At 36.0% G+C, this 18,276-nt stretch overlaps 1 protein-coding gene across 5 annotated transcripts in view; it reads right to left on the reverse strand.

Annotated features, from left to right (window-relative positions):
* Positions 1-18,276, reverse strand: part of BRWD3 (bromodomain and WD repeat domain containing 3) — a 238,400-nt gene that overhangs the window by 113,482 nt on the left and 106,642 nt on the right. For 4 of the 5 annotated variants that reach the window (XM_045051272.1, XM_045051273.1, XM_045051271.1 and 1 more), the window contains exons 12-17: positions 15,224-15,262; positions 10,319-10,359; positions 7,563-7,667; positions 6,317-6,470; positions 1,665-1,799; positions 554-682 (exon numbers count right to left, since the gene is read on the reverse strand). In XM_045051272.1, coding sequence (XP_044907207.1) covers positions 554-682; positions 1,665-1,799; positions 6,317-6,470; positions 7,563-7,667; positions 10,319-10,359; positions 15,224-15,262 — 603 coding nt within the window. The remainder of the gene's footprint in view (positions 1-553; positions 683-1,664; positions 1,800-6,316; positions 6,471-7,562; positions 7,668-10,318; positions 10,360-15,223; positions 15,263-18,276) is intronic. The other variant, XM_011291814.4, reaches the window with a different exon arrangement.

An 18,276-nucleotide genomic window follows, 5' to 3' on the forward strand; every position in this document is an offset into this window, starting at 1 on the left:
TGATGCAGGGCTCAGACTCACAAATCGTGAGATCATAACCTGGGCCGAACTCAGATGCTACACCAACTGAGCCACCCAGGAGCCCCTATTTTTTTATTTTTTTAATGTTTATTTTTGAGAGAGAGAGAGAGAGAGAGAGAGAGCGAGCATGAGCGGGGGAGGGGCAGAGAGAGAGAGAGAGAGAGAGAGAGAGAGAGAGAGAATCTGAAGCAGGCTCCAGGCTCTGAGCTGTCAGCACAGAGCCCAATGCGGAGCTCGAACTCACGAACTATGAGATCATGACCTGAGCCGAAGTTGGACGCTCAACTGACTGAGCCACCCAGGCGCCCCCGCTAATGAATTTTTATATCTACATCACCCTATATCTTAATAGTGATTCAAACTGTGAAGCCTTATGTTCTGGCAGTGATGAAAAATTTTACCAAGAAAAGTGACTTGGTTATTTCATATCTGTTGACATACAATGGCCCTTATTAACTAGAAGACTTCAAATAAAATTTATGAATGATATAATCCAAAATTATAGTGTATAACAAAAATTAAATAGACTAACCTTTTCATAGTATTTACTGCATCCAAAACCAAAAAGCAGCAAATGCCCATGAGAATCTGTGCAGGCAAAATGGTTTCCATCTGGTGAAAATTTACAATCAAACACTGCACCATGGCCTTGGCCTTCAATCTGAAAATTAGAGGAGTCACTTTAAGTCATTTTAAGAGGTGATTTTTCAAATAATAAGTAGGCAATAGATTCTTCTTCTTAATATCTTGGATTCTATAATGTACCAACATTCCAATGTACTCTCTGGCTTCTGCAGCCAGAATCCTACTGAAACAGTAAAGCTCTGTAATATGTTAGGAAGAATCAAAATGCATTAGATGGCACCAAACATTACCAGCAATGTCATATCTTAGAAGTACTAAATGAGTGACTGAGACACAACCAAAATGACAAAAATACTACCTCAGCAAATCTTAAATTGTAATGCAAGTAAGCCTTAAAATAACCTTCCTAAAATTAAAGCACACAAATCAATTTTACTAACAAAAGACAGAGGGTATTAACAGTCTAGAACTATACAAAGCCTCAAAAGTTGACAATGTAGAAATGTTTACTGAGAACTATTCTTCAGAGAGGAACAATAAATATGGAGGATATGAGTATTCCCATTACCATAGAAGGGTATTCTACTGGGAAAAGAGATAGCTCATCAGATTTTTCCAGGGTTTGTATGAAATATATCTTAACAGTAACTATACTTCCAATTCCACATTTGCCAGACAACTTCCTGATTACTAACTAAACCATAAGGGGTTTACCAGAGGCAGATACAATACAGTCACTGTTATGATATATACATTAGGATTATTGTTTAAATATTAACCTTTTTGTGATTTTGGCTAGTGTTAGCTCCAAAAGAGTTTCTAGAGTTTAGAGCTGGGCATAAGAATTTGGAAAACGCTAATGCCATGATAACAGAGTCATTCTGAAAGGTGTAATTCTCGACTGGCCTTACTCTCAGGTCTTGAGACATTCTCTAAGTTACTGTATGGATTTAAACACAGATGATAAGAGGTTCCGTGGCACTAAGTACACTTTAATTACCAAGCTGGCATATAAGAGATGTCCATTATAATATGAACTAAGCACAGATTTCCCTTACCATGTTAAAATAATTCCGAATTTTGGTCCCCCGGTCAAGGTCCCAAATAAAAATGTTCCCATCATGACCAGCTGAAAGTATAATCCTTTGATCAAATGGATGTGCTTCCAAAACAAATACTTCATCATCATGTCCCTGTGATAAAAGCAATATTAAACATGAAAAGCAACACCGAGTATCTGGTTTATTCAGCCAAAAGGTCTCTGGAGTGTGCTATCAACCTGGTTCACGTGAATTTATGCACACGACAGTACTTACTACATGGGCACTACAAGAAATGGTTCTATTAGCGTTCCTTATATGTTTACATGCTGATTTCAAAAAGTATTCAATAGAAGATGCAGAAAGGTGTTTAAAATGTAGTCCAAAAACAGTTACAGGTCATTACCAGGCCCCCGAAGTAGAATTCATATTTCTATGACTCTTCTATTTAAAATACCAACAGAAAATGGGACAAACAGAATTTTTCACTAACACCCAATTCTGCAACAGAGATAACAGACAAACCTTCACTGTTCTTCATCCAGCATTCTATCCCTATTATTCAAATTGTATTTTGGAAGGCCCCGTGGTACATCAAACAAAAAAGCATAGTGGTTCTGCCCTTTATCTACTTTATACTTGAAGGTTTCATTAATATGCCATCTGAAAAATGGGTTTACTGTTTTAAAAAAAGGTTTGAAAACCAATGCTCTCTGTATGTTTCCCTTACCAATGAATATCGGCATATTCAGATCAAGAGTCTGCAACTGTAGCCTGCCGGCCAAATCTAACCCCTAGCCATTTTTGTACACACAGCCTGTGAGATTAGAATGGTTTTTACAAGTTTAAAAGGCAGTAAAACATCAAAGAATATGCAACAAAGACCATATGTGGCCTGCAAAGTCTAAAATACTTACTACTTGGCCTCTTAAAAAAATAGTTTGCCAACACCTAATTCAGATCATTGTTAAGAAGAATACATGATTAACAATAGGCTCCAAGTTTAGAAAAGCATGCATGACATCCTGAAGTTGCATTTCACTTAGAAAAACATCAGCATATTACACATCAAGAGATTTTAGAAATCATCATATCTTATGACCTTAAAATGTGCATTTTATCCCAAATCATTGTACAAAAAATGGAATAATAGAGCATCCTACCATACTGCCATTATGGACAAAAAATATAACTTACTGAAAAATAAATGCATACTGGCTCAAAATGTATAGTTAAAATCACATTACAATAAATATTGTCACAACTTAAAGTTTACCAAAAGTCTTTTCCCAGTGACTACTAAAAAGTTACTTCTTTGTTATATGCTAAATAATCAACTTGATATAACAAAAACTTTCTAAGGTCCCTAAAAAGTAAACAATAAAATTACTTTGTTAAACTCAAATGATAATGTTACAGTGATTTCCGTGTACACTGGGAAAGAGAAGCTTTTAAATAGGGGATTTTATTTGTTGGTCACATGCCTTAGGATAGGACATAGTCACTGGATCATAGGGAACAAAACCTAATCAAATTCAGTAATGTCTTAAGATATATCATCTGCCTTAAGGCACACTTCTATCTCCACCACTTCCACACAAATCCAAATCATCATCATGGCCAAGGCCCATCCTAAAGTCTACTCAGTCACTCTTATCTCCATTACAATCTATTTTCTATTCTGTTGCCAGAATTATAAAGGTATTTTTCAAAAGCAAAATTCACATGTCATTCCTTAGCTTTTAAACCTTTAAATGGTTTCCTATTGGTCTAGGAGAGATCCCATAAGACCTTAAGTAGTCTGCCCCTGTCTATTTCTCCAGTCCTATCTGGTGACACTCTTTCTGCTCTCCATGCTCTAGCCAAAAATTGTCTTTCTTTCAACCCCCTTGTACCTCAAGACCTTTGAGTTCTTTACCCTCTGCCTATAAGGACCTCCCAACTTCCTCACATACGTAATTTATCAAATATTTATTGATACTGTACCATATTGAGACAGAAAATAAACAAAATATAATAAGCAAATATCAGGTAGTGATAAATGCCATGATGAAAATAAAGGTGACTGAATAAGACAAAGACTGGAAGGCTACTCTAGATTGTTTGATCAGAGAAGGCCTTGTGAAGGAGGTGACATTTAGGCTGAGACCTGGGTAATTTCTACATATCTTTCAAATCTTAACCCAAATTTTACTTCCTCAAGAAGCTTTCCTCCTAGACCAGGTTTGGTCACCCTATTAGAAACTGGCACTGTATTTTGTACTTTTCTTTCTTAACATTTAATTAAAATTTTTTTGTTTGTTTTTGTCGTCGTTTTTTTCTTAATAGGCTGTAAATTCTAGGATGACAGGGACTCTTTAATTTACTATTTATTCATAACATCTAACTCAGCTGCTGGCACATAGTAGATGCTCAGTAAGTACTTGCAGAATGGAAGAACTTTACCCCACACATTAAGACCCTGATAAATTAAAGACAAAATTTTAATATTTATTTATTTTTGAGAGAGAGAGAAAGAGAGACAGCTCAAGTGGGGGAAGGGCAGACAAAGAGGGAGACACAGAATCTGAAGCAGGCTCCAGGCTCTGAGCTGTCAGCACAGAGCCCAATGCAGGGCTCGAATTCACGAACAGTGAGCTGAAGTTGAATGCTTAACCCACTGAGCCACCTAAGTGCCCCAACCCTGATAAATTTTTAAATTTTTTTTTAATGTTTATTTATTTTTGACAGAGAGACAGAACATGAGCAGCGGAGGGGCAGAGAGAGGGAGACAGAATCTAAAGTAGGCTCCAGGCTCTGAGCTGTCAGCACAGAGCCCGACGTGGGGTTCAAACTCACAGACTGCAAGATCACGACCTGAGCCGAAGTCAGACGCTCAACCGACTGAGCCACCTAGGCGCCCCACAGACCCTGATAAATTTTTAACATAGAAAATATAAATATCAAAACTAAACAGATTTGATTGTAATAAGGAATAAAAATAGTCCATTCTAAAATTTTTTTCACTAAAATTCACTGAAGACAGATGACCCATGAGCCCATGGGAATAGTACCATTAAACAGAACTCTAAATTAAGGTACTTATTAAGACAGGATTTTACACAGATTTGAAAACCAGTAGCTATAACCTGAACTTTGAAATTGGGAATTTTAGACATATGGACTTGTGCTAATACTATAGCCAGTAGCCACATGTAGCTATTAAGCATCTGAAATATGGCTAGTCCAAATTGAGATGTTCTTTAAGTATACAATAAAACACTAGATTTCAAAGATTTAGTATTTTTTAATGTTTATTTATTTTGAGAGAGGCAGAGAGGGAGAGAGAGAGAATCCCAAGCAGGCTCCATGCTCAATGCAGACCCTGACATGGGGTTGATCTCATGACCATGAGATCATGACCTGAGCCAAAATCAAGAGTTGGAGGCCTAACTGATGGAGCCACCCAGAAGCCCCCAAATATTTAGTATTTTTAAATGTAAAATATTTAATTAATAATTTTTATATTAATTACATGTTGAAATGCTACTATTTTGGATCTACTAGGTTAAATAAAATATGTTATTAAAATTAATTTCACCTGTTGTGCTTTACTTTTTCTGTTGCAGCTATTAGAAAAATTAATATTACATATGTGGCTCACATTATATTTCTATTGGATCATGCTGCATAGACAAACATTTCTTAATAAGAAAACAGTATACATTTTTCTACACATATTAACAGAAACTTGTATCAGGGAATAGGGAAAAGCAAAAGGGGTAAAGAATTGGTTAAACATTAAAAAAAAAAAAAGAATCTAAAACTCCACTAACACAGTTTTAGGGTTTTATTTAGAAAAGAGAATTTGGAGTTATATGGAAATCCTCCCTAAATTAAACACATTCTTTAGAAACCTCAGATATATATAATATTATAGATAATATTATTATATTATTACCTTACTATAGATAAGATTATCTCAAATAGGAGTCAAATAAAGATGATAACCATGGCATACTACAAAGCAAAGTGAGTCACAAGAATTAGATTCTAGTCCCTATCATTTACTACTTTGTACATCATATGGGAATCACTTGGCCTTTGTCCTTCAAGTATTTATGAACTGATAATTGAAGCAGATAGGAAAAAAGCTTTTACCTGGCATTTAACCTGAAGTGTACATGATAAACCAACAAGCCTGCCCATGTGATTTCTGCTATTAATCCCATCAACTTTTCATGTCACAAATATTGCAGCCTTTTGCAACAACAAATACATTTTTTAAAAGAGGCAAAGCCACCTTTTCCCTCCTACTTCTTCCTCTTACCTCTACTTCTTGCATAAACTAAACCCTGAAGGCAAAATATAAAGGATACCCTTGTCAAAATAAAGTAGGCTCTACCCCGAAAATAGTAACAACAAAAATCCCAACTCATACTAAAAGCAAAATAACTCACATATCTTTGACTGCATTTAACAAAATAAATAATTATAAGACCTCAAAAGGATCTTGAAAAGTTTTTGTATCTGCTTTTAGCAGCTATACCATGTGCCATCCTTATTTTGCAGAGGTGGCTGAAATAATTGCTTCCCTGATAGTAAGTCACAGAAAGTAAACTAAAACTTAAATTTCCTGTCTTCTAGAATAACGCCCTTTTGATCATTGTAATTATTCCAAGAATACTTACAGATAAAGTATGAAGAAGTTGCCCTGTGACAGAATTCCATACTTTCAAAAGGAAATTGTTCACTGCAGTAATAACTGTGGTGTCATAGCGATCCCAGGCCACCATAGTCACTTTAAGTTTAGTGACCTTGTCTTCTCCAGATGGCAAATTATTCCTAAGTAAAATAATTTTCAATATTCATACATTGTAAATTATTAACAAAGGTACATCTAAAATAGCAAATTATGAAAAAAAAATCTCTCCAGGAGCTTGCAAATTTTTAGTTTAAAAATCCTAAACTAAAAATACTTTTAAGTACTCACAAAATAAAATAATAAAAGTATTTAAATAGGGCAATACCCATAGCTTATTTTAGGGAAAAAAAGACACAAAATGACAAAAAAAAAAAAAAAATCGTAGTTAGTTACACAAGGACAAAACAAAAGTGAAACTAGAAAAAAAATCTACAAATTCCTTGAAAAATGAAATACAAAGTCATGTTGCCTACCAGAAAACATGAAGAAAAATATAATGGACATTTTATTACCTTAAATAATAAATGTTTGAAACTAATAGGCCTTACTAAAAAGCAGCAAAAAAATTCATTAACTTTTGATTTAACTGAATATGACATGAATAGCTGGCTATGACTACAATGTAAGTTCTATATTGTTATTAATGGAAGACAGTTAATTTCAGAGTTATACCACATAGAAACTGTAATGTTCTAAAGAGGTAATTATGTATCTTCCAATCAACAGGAAAGATGATTAAAAAGAATGCTGACTAAGTGTATTTATAATGTCCAGTGGGAATGCTAACAATATCAAACATTATAAAGGTATCCTCAGTAAGACAGTTAAATTTATGATTTAATTAATAATTTTTATATTAATTACATAAATAAATGTTGACATTTAATAGGGACAACCCTCAAAGTAGAAAGTAGTATAGATAGATATAAAAAATTACCTATAGAAAATTAAGGCAGAAAATAACTCTGGGCATTAGTAGAGCAGAGATCTTTGGGTCACAAGGGACCAGAATTTTGAATGACTCAGCAATGTTCCTATCATCCAGTCTGTCAATCAATAGCAAAAGGTAATTTACTTAGAGACTAAATACAGATGCAAACTTCAGGTCCATCAGTTAACTCCTAACTATTTACTAATCTAAAAAGATATTTTAATTATTAAATATAATTCAGTAATGTAACAGATACTATAACCATATGAGAACTACTGAAATATCTAACATCCAATCTTACCCAGTCATTTTAGTAGCCATATCTAGCACTATACTCTTCCATTCTTGTTGCTGATATTGCCAAATTCTTGCTGTTCCATCTCTACTTCCACTAACAAATCTTAAACTGCAAAGAAACAGTTAAAATACCTTTATTATATTCTTCCAAAATAGAAATCCCTTTTTTCTAATTATGAAAGTAATACATTCATCCCCATACACTCCTAGGAGGAATGAAAATGATACACTTTGGAAAACAATTTGGCAGTTTCTCAAAATGATAAACACAGTCACTATGTAACTCAACAATTCTACTCCCAGGTAAAAATCTAAGAGAAATGACACATAAGTCCACATAAAAACTTGTACATGAATATCCATGGCATTATTCATCATAAGCCAAAAAGTGGAAACAACCCAAATGTCCATCAACTAATAAAGAGATAAACAAACTGTGGTATCCATACAATCAAATAGTATTCAGCAATAAAAATAAATGAAATAATGATACATGTTGCAACATGGTTGAATCTTGAAAACATTACGCTAAGTCAAAGAAGTCAGTCACCAAAGACTACATATTGTATAATTCAACTTATATAAAATTTCCAGAATAGACAAATCTATAAAGATAAAAAGTGGATTAATGGTTGCCCAGAGTTAAGGGTGGGGGTGTAAAGAGGTTGGGGAATGATAACTAAAGGGTATGGGAATTTTGGGGGTGCTAAAAATGTTCTAAACTTGATGGTGGTGAAGGTTATACAACCCTGTGAATACACTAAAAACCACTGAAATTATGCTATATGCATTAAATCTCAATAAACTTACAAAAATACATTCATTCTTTCATTTCTATTCTTCTAGACTCTATTACAGGCATACATAAACACATATATTTCCCCCATAGGAAACAGAATTGTACTATATATTTTGTGTTTTTCCCCAACTTAAGTGTGATTTCATAGACACATTTCTAGGTTTACAAATATAAAACTCCCATCACTTTTAATAAGAGTTCAACTATATGGATGTATCAATTTAATTTAATCAGTCCCTAATGATAAATATTTATACTACTTCCATTCGTCACCATAATAAATAAGCTTGTAATGAATATCTCTATACATATTTTATACAATCTTATACATATCTTTGCTGAATCAAATGGTAGAAACATTTTTAAAGTTTTTGACAAATTATTTCCCTAAAAAATTTTTTTAACAATTTACAATCTCATCAAAAGTTGTGGGAGACTGAGTGTCCTTTTTCCCTAAACCCTTGGCAATAATGGGTGCTAACATTCTTCATTATCCTGTCATTGTGAAAGAAAAAAAACGTTACTTTTATTCTAAACTGTATCTTTAATTATTTTTAAAATAAAATTGGACATCTTTTGTTTATTGTCCACATAACTAATAAAGATAAAATAATGTTTGTCCTTTAAGGAAAAGGCAAAGAATTAAAAACTTCAGTTTCTTCTAGCATGAAAGAATCATAGCTATACAAACCTTCAAATGTATAACTCAGTATAGTGCAATAAGCCAACCCCAAAAAATTATTTGAAGGTTTTTTTCATTCCTAATATAAACTTCACTCTATGTGGACCATCATTATTTTACTCTCACATTTAATAAAGATGAACAAATTCATCACAGTAATCACCCATTGTCTGAAAAATATTTACAAATAAAACATGGTCAAAAAAATTAAAAAATAAAAATAAAACATGGTCACCCACATACAGTCCTTGTAGAAATATATGGATACAAATTTATGTTAAGTAGTTACATTTTTAAATCTATTCTAGGTCAATTTTTAGACTAGGGCAAAAGATAATCATATTTTTGGTATCAAATATTTGAGAGCATGTACAAATACCTGTATATAATTTCTGAGTTTCAGACACAGAAAATATGCATCATATGAGTAGTAGAGATAATAAGTAATACAGATTTTCAGAGGAAGACCATATGGCTAAAATCTGGAGCAGTCAGAAAAGGCTTCAGGTAGAGTATGAACCTTAAAAGGAAGATAGGACTTAGGCAAGAAGAGAAAGGGACTGGAGGGAGAAGAAAAATAGAGTGAAGGATAGGGAAAGGGAGAGGGAGGCTGTAGGAGACGAAGAGAAAGAGTGAGGGGGAGTAGGGGATGATATTTCTGGGTAAGAATGGTGTGCAGTAAAGCATAAGCAAAGAAATGAATGAGAGAATAGACAGAGAAGACAGACAGAAATACACAGGTATAGATGTGGAATGTAACAGAAGCAATGGTTAAGTCAATTAGGCTAGATGTAAATATTTACATGGGAATAGTAAATGAGTAAAGGATGTAAGGTCTAAGTCAAGTTATAGAAAGTTCGGAATTCGATGCTAAGACATTTGAATTCTATTCTATAGACAAAGAGAAAACACTAAAGATTTCTGAACAGAGCAATGTGGATCTGGCAGAAATGGACAGGATATATTTAGAAAGGAGAAGAAAACTGAAAGTAATGGGTCAAATAATAGAATCCTTGACTGAGGTGAGTGATAACAGAAATGGAAAAATAAAATAAACAAAAAAGAAGCCAGTCAGAAAGGAAGAACTGATTAAGTATGGCTACTACTTGGACAGCTGTTTAAAAGAGATGGGGTAACAATGTCATCAAAAATAGACAAGGGTTTTCATCTTATGAAACTGAACAGAAATAAAGTATTATAGCAGAGGGTGCTACTTCTGAAGGAATAGAGGTAAAATATATCAAAACTCTGTTTACACAGATATGCACTACATAGTTACCTGTCTCCATTGTTACAGAACTGAACAGCAACAACTTTGTCCTAAGACATAAAACAACAGATTTTTGGTTAGAGTTAATTTATTTGTAAAATGAATAAAGTACTCTCCCCTTCAAATTCACATACAAAAGCATCATGAAGTCGAATTTTCAATGCTATGATTTTCTTGGGAAAAAAAAACCAATTTTCTTTTAAAAAATTAATGAAGGCTAAACCAATGCATTAACTGAGGAGGAATACTTACTAGCAGTAATTTGAGACAAACCAGACATAAGCAAAAGCTGTTTCTAAATCATAATCTCAAGAGACAGTTTTGAATAGATATTAGTTTATTATGTCTCCCATAATAAGACAGCCCACTAACCTAAAATGCCACCTTAAAATAGCTGATTTAATAGTTAACTAAATCTCCCTCTTAAATTTTTTTTAATTTCAGAAAATAAATCAGCCATTTCCTGTTTCTCACATGGTTCATTCAATTATTTCACAAAGGATTCATCCGCTTGTAGGTACTATATATACTTCTGCTTGAGTCTTCTTTTATAATGACTAAGTTATACTTTTATGATATAATGTGTATTGTAGTGATGAGAAGATTAAAGTATAAGCCAGAATGTGCATCTTCCTTCTCTTTATTCCTTGATAATAAAGCTAAAATGTACCCTCAAACGTTGAGCACGTTTTCACAAACCACTCCGTGGCTTAACTGCATTTGAATTTTTAATAAAAAGCTCAGATATTAAATGTCTTTATATTTAATTACTTTTCATTTTAAAAAATTATTAAACTGTCTTCATATGTTCAGAGGTAGCCATGATTCATACTGCTCTATGATTTCACTGTAGTATTTATCTGACAGATTCTGGATTCTCACTGCCCTTTGCAATAACTGGTATTAGATGTTCTGAAAGGACATCTTATTTTTAATGACCAACAACAGCCACTGGCTTCAAAAAAAAAATGACTAACAACAGCCACTGACTTCAACAGGGAGAATTTAGATTTCCTGACTTTCTCTTAGCTGGACCGCTATAAAAAAAACTCCACAAAACTCTAATAATCAATTTTTCTTCATCTCATTCCCACTGAATTCTTGCCCATTGTTTTCACTACCTCCTTCTCACTCAGCTCCCAATAAACCTGACTGCCTTTGTATATATAACCTACTTAGATGGTAATTATAAAGATGCCTCCTTTGTATACTCTAGTACAAATGTATTTCTCCCACTGGATAGTCTCAGATTGTGATCTTTATGGATTTCTTAAGTTTTTCTCTTTCATAATTTGAGTAATATTCTAGGACTTTAGCATCTAGGAATAAGTTACAGCAAGGTAAGAGCTCACCTTGGCTCAGTAACTGTTCATAAGTAACTGTTCAATTATGTTTATGGGATGGGACAAAATCAGGAAGTTGTTTCTAAAAGCTGAAGGAGAAGGTTTCTAGTGTCTCTTTTACTGCAAATTTCAGGAACATGATTGATTTTGTAACTCACAAAGTATCTTTTCCTAAAAGTCATCATTCAGGGAAATTGTGCGTGTTTTATTGATGTGCACTAATACTATTGCAAATGAAAGGTCAACAGTACTAAGAATAGTAACCTTAAGAATTGCAAAGCTGAGTGCTTTCAATTGCTGACTATATCGCTTTGACAATGAGGTACATGAGATACACAGTAAGCTGAAAAACAAGTACTCCCATATACCACAGGAAATAATTATCTAGAGAAAAAGGTAATGAAAGAAAGAGGAGTTAGAGATGAAAGGTACATAGGTATATGAAAAAACAGTACTGGTTCCAAGCTTCCTGAAAAGGAAAGTGGAAATAGCTTGAGTGGACAAGTTCCAGTCATCAATGGCTGTCACCCACGGATAAAGCTGTTCCCTGCTGTTATTGATAACTGAGTAGGATTAGATTTCAGGAGTCTTTGATAGCAATCTGCAACAATCATACTAAAATCGACAGGCTAAATTAGTAAATTAATTTTTCCTAAGATATACTTAATATGTCTTTTGCTTATTTTTTTGGTGTAAATTGGCATATAGATAGCATCATATAAGTTTCAGCTGTACAATATTATAACTTGATATTTATATATACTACAAAGTGATCACCACCATAAATCTAGTTACCATCCATCAACATACATTTGAGCACTGTCACCCATCCCCCAACACCCTTTTCCCTCTGGTAACCACCAAACTCTGTATCTATGCATTTATTTTTGTTTAGTTTTGTTTGTTCCTTTGTTTTGTTACTTTACAATTCACATATATTGAAATCATGTTATTTGCCTTACTCCGTCAGATTTTTCACTTAGCATAATATCCTCAAGGTCCATCCATATTGTCGCAAATGGCAAGATTTCCTTATATGTGGCTGAGTGGTATTCTAGTGTGTGCGTGTATGTGGTGTGTGTGTGCGTGCAAGTGCAACACATCTTTATCCATTCATCCATGGATGGACACTTAGGTTGTTTGCACTTTCTGGCTACTATAAATAATGTTGTGATGAACATAGGGGTGCATATATCTTCTTGAATTAGTGTTTTTATATTCATCAATAAATACTCAGAACTGGGGCATCTGGGTGGCTTAGTCGGTTAAGCGTCCAACTTCGGCTCAAGTCATGATCTTGTGGTTCGTGGGTTCAAGCCCCACATGGGGCTTTGCACTTACAGCTCAGAGCCTGGAGTCTGTTTCAGATTCTGTGTCTCCCTCTCTTTCTGCTCCTCCCCTGTTTGCACTCTGTCTCTCTCTCTCTCAAAATTAAATAAACATTAAAAAATTTTAAATAAATACTCAGAAGTGGACTATTTAGATCATATGGTAGTTCTATTTTTAATTTTTTGACAAATATCCATATTGCTTTCCATAGTGGCTACACCAATTTACATTCCCACCAATAGTGTATGAGAGTACCCTTTCCTCCACATCTTCTCCAACACTTATTATTGTTTGTCTTTCTGATAACACCCATTCTACTAGGTTTGAGGTGATATCTCATTGCAGTTTTCATTTGCATTTACCTGATAATTAGTGATGTTGAACATGTTTTCATGTGATTGTTGGCCATATATATGTCTTCTTTAGAAAAAAATGTTTATTTAGTTCCTCTGCTCAGTTTTTATTTGGGTTGATTTTTTATTGTTGAGTTATATGACTTTATATATTTTGGATATTAACCCCTTAGTGGATATATGATTTATAAATATCTTTTCCCATTTAGTGGGTTGCCTTTTTGTTTTACTAATGTTTTCCTTCACTGTGTAGTAGCTTTTTAAGATGTAGTCCTATTTGCTTATTTTTGCTTTTGTCTCCCTTCCCTATAGACCCAGATTTACAAAAAAGTTCACTAAGACAAATGCCAAGGACCTTACCAATGTTGGGAAAGTCATCAAAAAGATGTGAATGCCAGTTGACCTGTGAGCTGGACCCCAGACGATTGGAGGGTCCTCACCTCCTTCCATATCCTTGGAATATGGGTTCCCACTCCCAGAGGCTATTCCAAGGACAAAGCCTTGAGATTATGATGTGGTATTGAGAACATCTGCACAGTATACTTGAGTGAACACAGTTAAGGCTTCTTTATAAACGTTTAAGATTTGGCAGGCAGGCACAAAGATCCATTTGTCTTGCTGCCACCCAAGACAAGCCTCATGTGTAAATTTTGTTTGCTTATTAAAATTGCCACCTACCAACCTAGAGTGGCCTACCTCTTTCTTTGGTCTTTCTCTGCCCTCTGGGTTATATGGGCCAGTTTCAGATTAAATCCAAGAAGCTCCCAAGAAGGTTATAAACTGGCAATTGGCAAGCCAGACAGGAGACCAAAGAAATGGGCCTTGGGAATGAGGCATCTGCAGTAAATATACCAAATCAGCCATCAACTTCTGTGGGAGGAAGGTGCCTATATGTCAGATACTTTTGGACTACTGCATGAGTATGGGGATACCCAGAAAATGCCACCCAGTGTAATGTACTTGTTGGAGGAAATGCACATACCACATTGAGGCAGAGAAGGGAAACACGTGGTTGTCACAGTGGGTCTCTACTGTGAGTAGTTCAGCTAGCTACCAATGCCCAACTAAAGGCTGAAGCTCAAGTTAGAAAGTTAGTACAGCTGAGGTTAGAAATGGACATACAAGTGTCCACTACTCTGCTAGCTCTGGGGCTGGCAGCCAAGATGGAAGAGCAGAATAATAAATTAAATACTTTTAGTGTGCTTTTTGCAAAGCAAGGAGGGTGCAAGCTGCCACGTGTTAAGATATGAGAACTTACAACAGAGCCTGATTAGGATGCTAAGAGGTGGAAACTTGGAGAAAATGATGCAAATGAAGAGGAGGATGTTGTGGTAATTGGTGAGGAAACAGATAAAATGCCCCATACCATCTCACCCCTAATCTTAAATAGCAATTGCCCTAAAACTCCTAGGAAAAAACTTAACATCTTTCTTTGTCCCTTGAAGTTTATAAATCTTATCATGTCTTTGAAACATCAACACCCCTGGAGATAACCAAAACACTGCCAGAAAAAAATAATACAGACTGCTATAGTTCTCTCGTCAACTGCATTATGATGAACTCTCATCAAATCAAATGGCCATTTTTAAGTCTTCTGTCATTTGCAGTTGCTGTTTTGCTCTGATGCTTTGCAAAAAATGTCCCTACAAAAGTGCTTCATCTTCAAGAAAACTCATGGAAAAGACTTTGACAGGTTTCTGATAACTAAGATTAAACCTTCATTTTGGAGATAATAATGAACCTTTCAAGTGTTCCCCCAAGGCTACATGCATAGCCATAAAGTATGTCATAGGATGGAGGTAGCTGGGGACCTATTGCTGTTCTCCTTCTCCCATCAGCAAAATGGGTCCATTACATTGATAATATCATGTTAACATATAAAGATTTACCTCTGCTGCAGGACACCTGCAGGCTTTGCTCAGGAACATCTGTGAGGAAGAAGATGGGCAATGAACCCGAAGAAAATTTAAGGCCCAGACACTACCATAAAGTTTTGGGTGTCATCTGGTCAGCTAAGACCCATAAATCTGTAACTGAAAAGGTGCAAGCCTAACCAACCCCTAAGAATGTAAAAGAGGTGTAATCCTTTATAGGGATTTTGGGGGTTTGGAAGACATTTAATCTGCACCTGGCATAGTACTCCCCATTCCTTACGCTGCCTAGTAAAGAATGGACACATATGGGATTGGGGACCACAGCAGCAAGCTGCCTCTTGAGAAGGCAAAAATACTAATAAAACAGATTAAAACCCTGGGCATCTCCTACGCAGCACTACCATTTGAGTTAAATATGTCTATGACTCCAAACGATGGCAGAGATAACAAAAGGGGAGGATGGCCTGGGATTTTGGTTCCAGCTCCAGAAGTGGGTAAAGCCCCAATATACCTCATAGAATAATAGCTCCTAGCAATGTACATAGTGCTCCTCCAGGTAAAGCCTCTCACATAGCAGTCAGGACAGCAGCGAGTGCACTTAGCTCAGAGTGGTCTTGGCTGCTGATCACTCATGAGCCCTGGCCATTAGCCCTTTGTACTGTTAATTAGGCTATTCTACAGGGATTAAATTTAAGGCCTGAACAATGGGAAGCTGAGGGGCAGATGACCATTAAAAAGTCCTTGTGGGGTCAAGATATATATAAAATGACATTTGGGTCCATCTACAAGAGGCTGAAGTGATTCTCACTGTTTTTCATGCCCTAGCTCTTAAGACACAGACACTCCTTGGCAATGAAGAAGCTGATGCCCCAGCTCGGGAATAAGCCTTAGCTACTGACCTTTTCAGTAGTGATAGCAGATTGGGTACATAAAAAGAGTGGCTCCCACAATGCCCAAGTATGATAGCATACTGTCAAGGATGCCAGAGACTATCCTCAGAGTCCAGTGACTTGGTTAAAGAAATACGAGCATGTTGTGTGTTCCAAACAAACCCAAGGAAACTGCCAAAAGACTTGGGCCATCCAATGGAGTTCGCAACCTGTGAGAAACTGGAAAATTGACTATATTGCCCTCCTTTGAGTGAGGGTTGTAAATATGCCTTGGTTTATGTAGACAATGCATCTGGCCTAACCCAAGCTTTTCCCTGCCACCATGTAAACCAGGCTGCCATGATTAGGAGATTATAAAAAAAAAAAAAAATTGAGTACCATGTATGAATATCTTCACCAAACACATAACAATCAGAAGTCACATTTCAAAGGCCATGTTGTGCAAGACTGAACAATAAAATATGACATTAAACAAAGGTTCCATCTTCCCTATAACCAACAAACAGCAGCATTGGTAGAAAGGAAAATGGAATATTTAAAACAGCAAATTAGATACTTAACAGGCAAGACCACCCTGACCAACCAATCTAAAATACTGTCCTAGGCTTTAACATATTTAAGTGACCAACCAGTAGGGCCTATTGCCCCACATGTCAGACTAGAGATCCCTGCCTAGGCACCTGATATGTAAAGATACAGAAGTTTCGGGAAACAGCCATTGCCCCAAATCTCACAGTGGATCAACACACTATGCTGTGGAAAACACCAAGCCCCATCATTCCTGAAAAATAAATTATCTACCAGAATTTACAATGCAATGTCCTATGAGATAGGTGACTTACTTCACACCCTGGGGTGAAGAATTACTCAACTTCCACTAACATCCTCTTGTCCTGCTACATGCCAGAGCTGTTAAAATACACTATAACTGAAATGAAACATGCACCACTAAAAGAAGGGAGTAAATGGGGGGTCCTGATAATGGCATATCCTGACCCCAGTTCAGTTCTTTACACCTGACAGAACTGCTTCCCCTGTCCAACATTTATGGTAAGTGAGGAATAAGCTTAGGAATTCCCTGAGTCTGCATTGATGGATTAACAAGGCATAAAGAATTAAAAAGCCATAGGATGAACACACCTAAGTTTGGGTAAACAAGACTAGGTAAATAAGATTTGACAAACAGGGCAAAGGCCCCCAGTATAGGACAAAGGTATAGGACAACAGCAGAAAGCTGCTTTCACAGGAAGTAAGGACCAAATTAGGTAAACAGGTAAATAGAGCCACAGTGGGGCTAAGTTGCTCAGAGCAGAGCTAATTAGCAAAAAAGGGTGCCTTGTTGACACTGAGATAGCATACTCTATCTTTCTTGTCCCCTAGGCCAGTTTAGCGCTATCTTTCTTGTTCCCTAGGCCAGTTTAGGTCCAGCCTCATGTTTGCTGGAAACAACCTTCCACCCAGCACCAGAATCTTGTTTTGTATTGACCCAAACCCCTAACACCGCATATCTTTAAAACCCCCTTCTCCCCACAGCCATTAGTTAATGTTCACGGTTTCATTGTCTCTCTGTGCACACCCATCATGCCAGTAAGCCTTCTGATCCTAATAAAACTCAGGGCTCTTGTCTCCTCCCGGATGTCAGCCTCTCTCACATTTTTTTAAAAATTTTTTTTAACGTTTATTTATTTTTGAGAGAGAGAGAGAGACAGAGCATGAACGGGGGAGGAACAAAGAGAGAGGGAGACACAGAATTGAAAGCGGGCTCCAGGCTCTGAGCCATCAGCCCAGAGCCCAACGCAGGGTTCGAACTCATGGACCGCAAGATCGCGAGATCGTGACCTGAGCTGAAGTCGGATGCTTAACCAACTGAGCCACCCAGGCGCCCCCTCTCTCACATTTTTAACCCTGCATCCCGTTCTCCTGCTGGACAAGAGAGAACACCAGACCCAGAGTCTAGGACAATGGTATATACAACCAAGTCAAGTTTCTAAAGGTGCTAACCTCCCTCTCCTCAAAGTCAGAAGAAATATTCAGTTCTTCCACTGATCTAACCATTTTGCAACTGTCTTTGTTCCCTCCAGTGGCTTAGAAGGCATTACAGCAAATGTGAAGCCCTTAATAAATTCACTCAGCAAGCATTCAATCATAACAATAAAACCTGTCCTTACTATTTTACTG

Source organism: Felis catus, chromosome X (assembly GCF_018350175.1).
Source record: "Felis catus isolate Fca126 chromosome X, F.catus_Fca126_mat1.0, whole genome shotgun sequence".
Lineage (NCBI taxonomy): Eukaryota > Metazoa > Chordata > Mammalia > Carnivora > Felidae > Felis > Felis catus.